Source organism: Felis catus, chromosome A2, assembly GCF_018350175.1.
Source record: "Felis catus isolate Fca126 chromosome A2, F.catus_Fca126_mat1.0, whole genome shotgun sequence".
Classification (NCBI taxonomy): Eukaryota; Metazoa; Chordata; class Mammalia; order Carnivora; family Felidae; genus Felis; species Felis catus.
Genome location: NC_058369.1, coordinates 118,523,771 through 118,535,947, shown reverse-complemented (window position 1 = coordinate 118,535,947; position 12,177 = coordinate 118,523,771). Strand labels below are relative to the sequence as shown.

Sequence of the window (12,177 nt, the reverse complement as noted above, 5' to 3'; positions counted from 1 at the left end):
AGAAATGTCCGCAGTACACGTTGCATAGAAGGCAGTGCAGGGAGAGAAGAGCAGAGCACAAGTTTCGTGACCTTGGCCCAGTCAGTCATTCAGGACCCCGTTAATGAAAGAAGGAAGTTGAACTAGGTTATAGCTAAGGTTTCTTTCCCTAAGATTTTGTCCAGATTCTGCCAAATGAAATTCTTGCTTGAATTTGAGGTTGTCCCCAAGATCCCAGCCTTGATGCTGGCAAGCTTAATGTCTGTGAAAATTTATTATTTTTGCATTTTCAGGTTTGTGTATAAATGATTAGCTTTAATATACTGCAGAGATGTACTATGATCTTAGGGCGCTTATTTTTGCTTTGGAGGGGCAACTATCAAACCCTATAAGAATAAAATGTCAAGGTTGAAAATTAGATGGTATGATTGAATAACTACTGCTTATTTTGTTGCCTTTTATATCATAGTAACCTTCTTGGTTGCCAAATTCATAAGCGGTTGCAAAACACCTAGTTTCTAAGATAATGACCCTGATACTGCAGGCTAACTGGGTATTTTTCCCCCCCTGGAAATCCGATCGTGTCATTACCCTGCCCCAGTCCTGTTCAGAGTGCTGAAGGGTAGACATTATTCTTTGTACTTTACTGAGATGAGAATTACAGTCTCGAGGTCACAGGAGTAACTAGAACTTTTTGTTGACATTTTATTATTATTATTATTTTTATTTATTTATTTTTTTTTGAGAGAGAGAGACAGAGAAAGAGAGAATGAGCAGAGGTGGGGCAGAGGGAGAGAATCTTAAGCAGGCTGCGTGCTCAGCGCCGAGCCCGACGCAGGGCTCCATCCCACAACCATGAGATCGTGACCTGAGCCGAAACTGAGTCAAATGCTTAACCGACTGAGCCACCCAGGCACCCGAGTAACTAGAACTTTAACGGTAGGCCCCAGTTTGCCTAATTTCCAGGAGAGTAAACATGACTCTAAATATGCCATTTCAGCCATCTTTATCTTGCTGTTCATCTTGAAGTTCATATAATACTAAAAGGCACACGTTTCTATCTTTAAAAAAGTATATGAGATATATGCCAGTCTGTAAAATATATGTCAGTCTATTAGATAGAAAAATCCTACAGAAGTGTCATATTTAAAAAATTTTTTTTTAACGTTTATTTATTTTTGGGACAGAGAGACAGAGCATGAACAGGGGAGGGGCAGAGAGAGAAGGAGACACAGAATTGGAAGTAGGCTCCAGGCTCTGAGCCATCAGCCCAGAGCCTGACGCGGGGCTCGAACTCACGGACCGCGAGATCGTGACCTGGCTGAAGTCGGACGCTTAACCAACTGCGCCACCCAGGCGCCCCAAGAAGTGTCATATTTTAACTTACCAGTATAGGCCCCTAGGGAACTCACTTTTCCTCCTTGTCTTGGTTTGAATTCCCTTGCCCGTAGCCCTCTGACCCCTGCTCTTCTGCTTTTACCTACTGCCAGCTTCCGAGCTTTGCCCCGGGTCCGGAGAGCGAAGAGGGGCTCAGGTGCCGTTTGTGTGAACCTCCTGCACTCTCCCTCTTTCACACTGTAGTGCTGGGGCTAGCCAGGTGTCTTCATTCCCCTCGTTACATCTGTCCCATCTTCTCCCAGCCAGGGACATATTGCTTGCAATGCCCTGGAGCCAGAACCCTTGGAGAAATGTGCAGGGTAGTCTGTTGCTCTGGAACGGAGGCAAACGTCTTTGTTCGTAAAAAGACTTGCCACGTGCTGTCTGCATTTGACCATGTTTCCCTTCTGGAAATCCAGTGAAGAAAGAAAAGCTGGCTGGCCTAGAAAAAAATTATGAAATGTTATTTCATAATAAAATAGTTGCCATATTTTTGCAATAATGAGTCCCACTAGAGACCTTTCCAGAGTACGAAGTGGCACGTGCTGGCTTCAGGGCACTTGAGGGTGTGCACATCAGAGGTGGGGAAGGAGGGCTGGGAGCACGGAAAGGAGATGTGGGTTGGGGGCATCCCAGCTTGAAATTCTGTTTCTAAATCCTTGCTTGCGGGGCGCCTGGGTGGCCCGGTCGGTTAAGCGTCCGACTTCGGCTTCAGGTCATGATCTCACGGTCCGTGAGTTCGAGCCCCGCGTCGGGCTCTGTGCTGACAGCTCAGAGCCCAGAGCCTGTTTCAGATTCTGTGTCTCGCTCTCTCTGACCCTCCCCCGTTCATGCTCTGTCTCTCTCTATCTCAAAAATAAACAAACATTAAAAAAAATAATAAAAAAAAAAATAAATCCTCGCTTGCAAGGATTGCTTACCTTAAGATGTCCTCGCGGGGTGCCTGAGACTTTGGCTCAGGTCATGATCTCAGGGTTTAGGAGTTCGAGCCCCGCATTGGGCTCTGTGCTTATAGTGTAGAGCCTGCTTAGGGTCCTCTCTTTCCCTTTCTGTCTGGCTGTCTCTCTTTCTCTCTCCCTCTCTCTCTCTCTTTCTCCCCCCCAAAAGTAAACATTGAAAAAAAAAATAAAGGTGTCCTTCGCATACAATGCTATGGTAGAGCAGAATCTGCGCACTCATGTGGAAATGTTTTCCGGGTCCAACAGACAGCTGGTGTGCACATGAAATTTTAGAAAACCATCTATGAGCTGAATAGAAGGTGAAAAGAACTGACATTCGCTGCAGTTCCAATCCCTGCTCTAATTGCACGTGTGAACTCGGACAGGTTACTCAAGCTTTGTAAATTCCATTTCTGCGTCCATAACATGATGGTAAAAATACCTATTATCACCTCATACAACGGTTACGAGGATTTAGTTACATAAGGGATATAAATGCGTACAGCATGAACATTCAAGCAATAAATGTTAACTTTTCTTGAGACAAATGTATAGTTTTGTAATCAAATGAAGCCAGGGCAGGTAGAAATCTACACCCAATCTTTATTTCAGAGCATAGCTTTTGATTCTGTGTTTTAGGTCTTGAAAATACATTGTAGTTCAGCAGAGCCGTTTTCTGAAGATGCTTAGTGAGAAAGGTAATCATTGTGTGTGAGTCGAAGGTTTTCTGATGTTGTCCTCCTCTCCCTGGAAGATGTGATAAGATCAGTTTTCAGCCCTGATGTGAACATCACACACCCTATTTTGGTGCCAACAAATTGTCCTCAACCTTTTTCAAGCAATGTCAGCTGTCTTTGTCATTTGCTTATAGCTTTTCTCTTTTGGTTGTTTTGTCCTTAAAACAAAGAACGTTAGTAAGGAAGAAATAGCCATTTTGTTACAAACTGCATAGCTAGACAGATTCGTGATTCTTATTAGGGTAATAATCCATCTGTTATGGAACTGGATCAATTTGTAAATTAAATTGATTAATCTAGCAGGGGACAAAAAAAGGTCTTGACTTCTCCCACGTAGGCAAATGGTAGTCATCCTAAAAAGATTTGGGAGGACCCCGTTCTCTGCTCTTCTCCCTTTCTCTGCTCAACTCGGACGGAAGACCAAGTATCTGCTGAAAAGGGGAGCGAGAATGGAGTTCAGGCTTTTGGGTTCTGAGTGCTCCTGGAACTTGCATATTTTTGACCGGGCTATCATGTTAAAACCTTCTGGTGACTACCAGAACATGTCTGATACTCGCTGATTAGTTTAGTGAATGTGCAACTGTGTTTGAATTATCTTCTGCAGTGAGTTTACTGTTATTTTCATCTTGTCTGATCAACAAAATCTTCTGATGATTCTGCTAACAATGTGTGATTGGAATAATAGCGTCACATGTTGCAGAGTTTTGTGCTGCAGCTGAGAGGCATGTAAATACAAGCTGCTTATTTGCAAGAAGCTTCCAGATTTGCAATATGATTGCTATGGAAACCACATAATGAAAACCTTATAACCATCTGTGTGGTTTGATGGATTTTACCGCATAGCTGAGCTGTTTTTGTTTACTGTTATTAAAATGTTGAATGGAATATATTAACCCCACAAACATTGGCTATTTGAGGTATTAATTAGTATTGTATAATGACATTTGTGACTCAACACCAAAATAAAATATGTGTAATAATAAACCTAAATAAAACAACATGTGTATATATTTCTAATATATTGAGGAGGTAATTATTGCCTAGAATTTTCATGTGTCCTTATATAGCTTTTGAGTGGTGTGGAGAGTTTTTCTCTGTTAATAAATGAACATAGTAGGATTTATTTTCATGATTTTGAATCTGTTTGTTCACTGCATATTTATTGAACATCTCCTCTGTATCAGATTCTGTTCAAGATTTCCGTCTGAGTTTCTCTCCCTAAGATTAAAACACATACACACACACACCCCAAATTTTATTTTGTTTTCTTTTGTATGGAAGCTGTTTGTATTGTTAGCCCAAGATAAAATGAGTTGTTTGAACGTCGTTAAGGAAAACTGATGTATGAAATGCAGAAGCTTGGACCTAAAAATATCATTACTCGGTTTAAAATGGAGAAAGGAAGTTTTTTAAATGAGTATTTCCTCCTCTAAAATACTACTTGTTCAGCATCTCACATTGAATTTGGATACTTCTCAGTAAATATTGATACTTAAGTAAATACTTTAATAGCATTATTCTGATAATTTAAGAATACATTGTGCACATTATAGCACTTAAATTTTAATAAAATAATACAGTCACAGTAATAAATTATTCTAAGTTCATTGTTTACTTTGCCAAGAGCAGAATTTTCCATTTAATTACTGTAATTAGTTTTTGTGATAGCTTGACCCTAACTTTGGATGGTAAGTCTGTATCCCATGATGTCTTCTTAAATTTTTTTTTTAACGTTTATTTATTTTGAGAGAGAGAGACAGAGAATGAGCAGGGAAGGGGCAGAGAGAGAGGGAGACACAGAACCTGAAGCAGGCTCCAGGCTCTGAGCTGTCAGCACAGAGCCCAACGTGGGGCTCGAGCGAGATCATGAGCCAAAGTGGGACACTCAAAGGACTGAGCCACCCAGGCGCCCCTCCCATAATGTCTTCTTAAGAAAGAAGTGCTTCCTATATTGTTGTGCTTAAGGCTTTTTTTTGACTTGGGGTCAAGACTTTTGACTTTTGACTTTACTCAACTGTCTGATTTGTGACCAGCTTGGAGGAGAGGGAGCCCTGAGGAAAGAGAAAGTATGACAAATAAGTAAAGTTTTCTCCTTCTCCTTTGCAAACATTAACCATCTATAAAATAAGTCGGTTGGGCCAAATGTCTGTAAAACTTGTATATGAAAACACCCTAATAAACCATTTACAATCAGGAGGCCTTGAGGTTTGGCACAAGTAAGATAACTGTTGTTGAAGAGAAAAGAGACAGGATTTGGTATTTGATTTCTTTTTTTTATTAGTCCTTCCGTGTATTAAGTGCTCTCCGACGGACTCATATTAAATTGCCGACACTGCGGTCAACTTAATGTGTATAAAGTGCCAGATATTTCCAGCTGTTCCCTTCTTTTGGAGCTCTCCTTATTTTGTTTGAGTTGAGTTGCAGAAATTCAAAGCAGTTGTAGGTTTGTTTTAGAAGTACAGTAACCCTCAAGCCTGAGTTAAATGGTGAATTTTCTGAGTCACCACTGTAACGTTTGCATGAGCCTCCTAACTTTGCGTCTACTCCCCTGTAGATGCAAACTTGCGAAGCCTTCCAGTTGCCCCTGGACGGTTCCTCTGGGTTGCCCCACCGGTGCCTTCAATCTCTCACGCGGCTCCCGTGTGCCCTTGGCAAAATAGCTTATCTTGGCTATTCTTTTCTTAGGAATGGTGTGTTCCCATTTCTCTGCCGACTAAGCTCACAACTTGTGTCGTCCTTGGTTGCTCTTCTTCCCTTAGCCCTCCACATCCAGGCAGGCACAAAGCTTATCGATTCTAGTTCCTTTTCCTCTCATAACCGGCTCCTTGCATTTCCTCTGTCCTTCAGTTAGGACTTCCTTCCCCTTTAGCCAGACTCTACGTGGTCTCTCTCCCCCCATGCCCTCCTTCAGGCCCTCTGGGACCGTGGGACCAGATGACCATTCCACAAGCATAGTGTTAGTTCTGCCCTTTCTCTGCTCAAAAGTCTTCGGGGGCTCTTACTGCCTACCAAATCAAGGTCTAAAGTCCATAGCCAATGTTCATGGCCCTTCAACAGCTGGCCCAAACTACTAGCCTTCTCTCCCATCCTGTTCTTCCCCTTTGAGTACTGCGTTCTTTAGCCAAATGGATAGTACTGAGCTTTGTTGTTTTGCTTATGACTCTCCCTCTGTCTAGAAATTTCCTCCTCCCCATCTCTCTCCATTCAAATTTTCTCCATCCCTCAGAGCCTTCGTGGTATTCCCCACTTGGGTGGGTTTCTAGTCTGTGTTCCTTCAGTTCCTCGTGTCTCACGTGTCAGGTTTTGTGTCCCTCATCCCATTCTCCTTCAGGTACTACTGTCTTCTGTGCCCTGTAGGCTCTCAGCTTCCCGAGGGCAGAAGTTCCCTACTCTCTTTGCCTCCCTGGTAGAAGCTGTCTCTTACAGGTAGTTAATACTCAATGGATTATTTAATAGCCATAATGGCTGTGTTTACCTATTTTGCATACTTTGCTTTAATGTTTTTTATTTTTCTTGAAATTAGGATTCTTTTGAACACAGTTTTTCTCGGGCATGCATTTTGTTCATACATCCCGCCTTAAATATCTCTAAAGTGTATATAAATCCTTAGGTGAGGAAAGTGGTCATATAATAAATGTTTCTTCAATGTAAAATAATGAAAGTCTATTGACTCTGTTTAGAACTCTTCTCATTTAGTCTTCTCCTCTTTCTTCCTATAAGCGGGGGAATGAATGTGATAGGAAAGGGTGGGAATAACAAAGCTAAGGCCCAGAATATATGCAGGACAAAGCACATGGACATTATGATCACAGGCCTGAGTTGGAATCATAAACAGTGGCAGTGTCTTTAGCTTTTTGAACCTCAGTTTACTCCTCTGTAAAATGAGGATTTAAAACTGTCTGTGAAATCTTAGCATCTGCTATGGTCTATGACACATAGTAGATCCACAGTATGATTTGGGGGGAATTGTCCTGAAGGGGGTGGATCCGTTTGGTATTCTCCCATGAAGACCAAGGGAGAAAACATGAAGGGTCTGATACTCAACAAATGACTTATAGGTTAACTGTATTTGATATCACACATTTTCCCTGTGTTCTACTGATGGTTTAGGGACCGTGGTTTTATCCTGCCTCGGTATAATGTGGTCTGTCCATATAGGGCTGGGCGTTACTTTACTGGATTTCGGGGCTGGTCTGGATTTAAGAGTGTTCCAGAGGACTTTCCAGTATGCGAAACAAAATCTGTGAGGCATCAGCACGTATCTGAAATTTTATCAAGCCAACTGGTAAGGTCGCTATGTGCAACTAGCTAGAGGTTTGTTTGTTCAGCTTTAGATTATTGACAAAGGAATGTGAATGTTGAGCGGTTTCATTCTTTGAGGAGGAATATTTATGCGTCGTGAACTTTCAGTTTTGCTCGTAAAATGGGGTGAGTACTGTCTTGTTATTTCTGAGGAAACCCTTCAGCGTGCCGTTTCTGTTGTTTGCTTACAGAAGAGGAAGAGGACAGTGCTCCCGCAAACGTGGAGGACCAAAGGAAGACGAGTCAGGACAGTGCTCTCCCCGCCACAGGTACTGAATCGTGAAGCTTCTTGGGAAGCTTCTTTTGGTCTTGTTCACTTTCCCTTTCGTCACTTTTCTTACAGCTCTAGAGAGGGTTTACCCAACTCCCCCGAAGTTGGCTGCTTCGATCTGGGTATCTTAGGGCGGATAAGCTGCTTAGTCCCATTTAGGATGCATGAAAACCACTTGAGAAGGATTTATAAAGTAAGCCAATTTATACAAGGTATTCCTTCCTGAATTACTTTGTAATGACTCAATTAGCTTTCATTTCTGCACAAAGGAGATTTAGTTGCATAAATTAGCTTATCATCATTGAGGAAGTGTCACTGCTAAAGGACAGTTTATAGATACAACATGCAGTTGCTGTCAAACCTATAAGAATGTAATATAGACATCTGTGTATACTTTGTGCTTGAGCAGAACAGACTTCTGCCATTCAGAGACCAACAGGGGACAACAAGTTGCCCAGGGGACTGGCAATGTAGACATCTCTGAAAAGGTCAACTTGACACAGGCTCTGACAATCGACCCGCAGCTCTGTCTTCTTTGATAAAAATCAGATAAACTTAAGACCGCTAATTGATCTGCAGCCTGTTTAAATGTTGGCCATGCATATCTTCATTGCATATGATTAACACAGAAAGCAAATGAATTGGGTAAGAAATGCCAGAGTCCGGTGACAGCGGTTTAAAAATTGGAAAAGGACACTGATGGCCTAGAAGGCTAGGAAGGATATTCCCCTTATCCATTTCCACTTGGCACATGGCCCCAAGTACTAATTATGACTGAGCCGGGAAAAATAACCACACATGCTGTGTACAAGATCACATGATATGGGCGACTTTTTTTTTTTTTTTTTTTTTTTTGCGGGTTGTTATTTCCAAATAGCAGGAGATAAACCATATCTGGAGGGCAAGCATGAGGTTAGCTTTGATAAACCAGCAATTATTTTACGCGGAAAGAAGAGAGGGGATGCCTTCTTATCAGGACTTTTACACCTCCTCGTAGCCACATGTCAGCTGGGGCAAGGTCTGCCATATCATCCCGTGTCCTGCACAGAGCTATAGTTGAGGGTCACCTTCCCTTCTCTGATACATTCATACATCACTCTTGCCAGCTGTCAGAGGCAGGGTGGACAGGAAGTGTGTGTTCAGGAAGTAGCTCTCCCGAGTCCTTCCTACCATGACACGCGGAAAGGAAACAGAGGCCTGACTTCCGGACCTGGACAGGAAAGCGGGAGCGGGCTGCTGCAGAAGGTTTGGTTTGCTTTTTTCAGAAAGGAAGTGAGGACGAAGTCATTCGATGTTAGCCCTCTGGTCCTGTAAAAGGCAGCTATAAAATCCTAAGACTGAGCGAGGCCTTGAGGATGATCCACAGTGGTAATTTAAGTATATGCGTTTTAGGATGTATCGAGAGCTTCTGCCGAAAGCACGAAGGGTTTTTGTTTGTGTTTGTGTTTTCTTCAGTGCAGGTGTAGAAGTAGACACATGTAGGTATCCCTTCCACAAATAGAAGCGTTCTGGCTTGCAAGCAGTTGTATTTTTCAAAAACCCTTTTAAAGTACCCATCTCCCAAATGTTTGCCTTTGAGGGAAGGAAGAAAAAAGTCCGTTTTTCTTCAAAGGAATGCACTAAGTCGATCTAGCTTTCCGTGCAATCGCTGTAAAGCACTGCAATAATTCTTATCTTTAGTGACATGAAATTCTTTTCAAGCAACAGTTTTAATGCTTTTGCATAGCAGTGACCTTTGCTCTCTTTGGGCTGTCAAAGATGTAACACTAGAAGTTTGTTTGCTGTGCAGGGCAGTGGGTTGACAAGGGTATTACTATCTTGCCGAGCATCACATGACGTGAACTTCTAACCTTACTCAAGAATGTTATATATTTTTCACATTGAGCGATTTTACTTAAAAAAGGAGAAAAAAATTCAGACTAAAGCGAAATACATAAACAACATAATCCTGTATTTCTTATACGTTCTTTTATGTTCAAGCTTGCACGTCTTGCATGTTTATATATATGTACAAAATGACTCCATTTGATTTTTTTCAAATATTTTTAATGTTTATTTATTTCTGAGAGAGAGGGGGAGGCAGGGCACAAGCAAAGGAGAGGCAGAGAGAGAGGGAGACACAGAATCAGAAGCAGGCTCCAGGCTCCGAGCTGTCAGCACAGAGCCCGAAGCGGGGCTCGAACTCACGAACGACACAATCATGACCTGAGCCGAAGTCGGAGGCTTAACCAACAGGCGCCCCTGATTTTTTTGAACACTGTAGAATTTGCTTATCTTTCTGAAATCGTTTTTAAATGACTGCTCAAGAAGAGATTTTTCATTACCTTACATATTGTATGTTTCAGCCACTGCCATCGTATTTTTAAAATCCTTTTTTGTTCTTGTAAGTATCTCCAATGTTTAGCCTATTTTTCCTAATGATTCTGTTATTGCCCAATGATCTGTTTTTGAATGTTGGAAAAAGCAAGAACAAGTGTATTGTTTGAATCCTTCAGAGGCTGGCTAATTTAGAATGGTTGTTTTTTCTGTCTTTACCTTCTCTTTTTAACCATTCATGCCTCTCAGGACAGGAAACATAATGAGGTGAGGTTTTTTGTCATTTTGAAAACATAGATCATGATGCGGGAAGATTAATCCATGCAGTGATAACAACTAAAGAGACTTACTTGTATTCAGAATGTGGGATGATCTGTGGCATTACATTTTTGTTTTTTAAAAACGTATTTTACACGGATTATTTTTCGGTGTATAGGTGAACAATGCTAACTCTTGTGTGAACTCACTGTGCTTCTGAGGCTAGACCCGTGCGTAATTTTTTGAGGATGGTTAGCCATACTTAAAATTTCAAAACTTAAAATAGTGAAAAGTAAACCAGAGAAGCTCACTGCTCTCAAAGGAATAAAGCAATTCCTAATTTTTATATCTGAAATTCATACCGGGGCACCTGGGTGGCTCAGTTGATTGAGTGCCCGACTTTGGCTCAGGTCATGATCTCACAGTTCACGGGTTCGAGCCCCGCGTCAGGCTCTGTGCTGACAGCTCAAAGCCCGGAGCCTGCTTCGGATTCTGTGTCTCCCTCTCTCTCTGCCCCTCCCCTACTCGCACTCTGTCTCTGTTTTCTGTCTCTCAAAAATAAATAAAACATTAAAAAAAAATTTTTTTTAAATAAAATTCATACCAAGAATTTTAATGTTACTTTCCTGAGGAGACTAAGGCTAATAAATTTTTATCACCAGGTCTTCTCGTTAGTTGTGGTTCTTCTGCTTTATACCTACTATTGCATTCTGAAACAGATAGAATAGTAAATTGTATGTGTGTATAGCCATGTGACATAAACAACTCATTATTCTTTAACAGAGCTCACATATGGGACACAGAAATGAGGTTGGTCTTTGGGTAACATCATCATCAAGATTATCGAAACCACAGTAGAAAATGCATCTTTTCCCCAGTATTGCCAAGTAGCTAGCTCTGTTGCCTCTTTACAGCAGTGAGATTTAATGAAATGCTCATGATGCACATCTAGGGAGAAATGCATCTTGCACACGGTGGGGGTCTCCCTTCCCCTCATGTGCTCCTGTAACTCCCATTAGTGTTAATGGGAGTTTCACCAAGCGCATCGAGGGGAAGAGAGACCCCAAAGTGATAAGGATTATGTGTTAGAAATCACCATATACTTTTCTTTGCCTTCTTTCTTCCCCCACCTCTTGAAAATCTATTGAATGAAAAACCGTCGTGAGAATATCTGAAAAAGGAGGAGCCGGCAGCAGGCTGGGCAGCTGGGGACGCGCTGGGACGCTCGAGCTCAGCCAAAACTTCCCTCGTTTTAGCCCAAGTTTTGTTTCTTTAACCTTTTTGGATCAAGCCTCAGGCTGAGCAACATTGGGAACACACAGGAGCCTGGGCCGGGGAAGCCAGCCATTTACATCCTCTTACCTCCTGGCCGGCGACTGTGGGGGAGGGCCTTGCATGTGAAATGATGTCATCCTCTCTTTGCTCTAATTCCTTGACTTTTAAACTGACACTGACGGACTGCTTGGGGCGCAACATTTGACCCATTTAGCAGTTGATTTAATCGGGCTAGAATGTCTCAACTTTCAAATCTCTATTTGTCTAAATAAGTGGTTTTTAAAGGAAATCAGTCACTTTATTATTAAGTAATTCTTTCTAAAAGAAAAAATTGACAATGTTTGGAGTGATCTGTCCGGCCGGAGTGCCCTCTAGTGTCCATTCATAGAATTTACTTAATAAATTGCTTTGTGGGGGGAAATGTAATGAAGGGTAGCCAGGAGCATTGTTAGTTCTTGGTTGGATCCCCGGGCTTGTATACATGCCTGCTGGTGTCGGTGACGAGTGCTCCAATGCTGGAGTGGAGAGGTCAGTGCGGAGTCTGTCTCTCTCTGTTCCCCTCCCTTCCTCCCTCCTTCCTTTCACACCTCCTCCCGTTTTCTCTCCCTCCCTTCCCCCTCCCACCCCCCCCCCGCCCCCGGGAATTTTTAGAAAACAGGAGAAAAAACTTGAGTAGGATTTTGCAAGGTGGCACGTTCTAGCCACTGTTTATTTTCTTCAAGCT

General features: G+C 42.1%; 1 protein-coding gene across 5 annotated transcripts in view; it reads left to right on the top strand.

Annotated features, from left to right (window-relative positions):
* The window catches only part of SKAP2 (src kinase associated phosphoprotein 2), a 180,678-nt gene that overhangs the window by 152,373 nt on the left and 16,128 nt on the right, over positions 1-12,177 (top strand). For all 5 annotated transcript variants that reach the window (XM_045052528.1, XM_045052526.1, XM_006929265.5 and 2 more), the window contains exon 10: positions 7,525-7,602. In XM_045052528.1, coding sequence (XP_044908463.1) covers positions 7,525-7,602 — 78 coding nt within the window. The remainder of the gene's footprint in view (positions 1-7,524; positions 7,603-12,177) is intronic.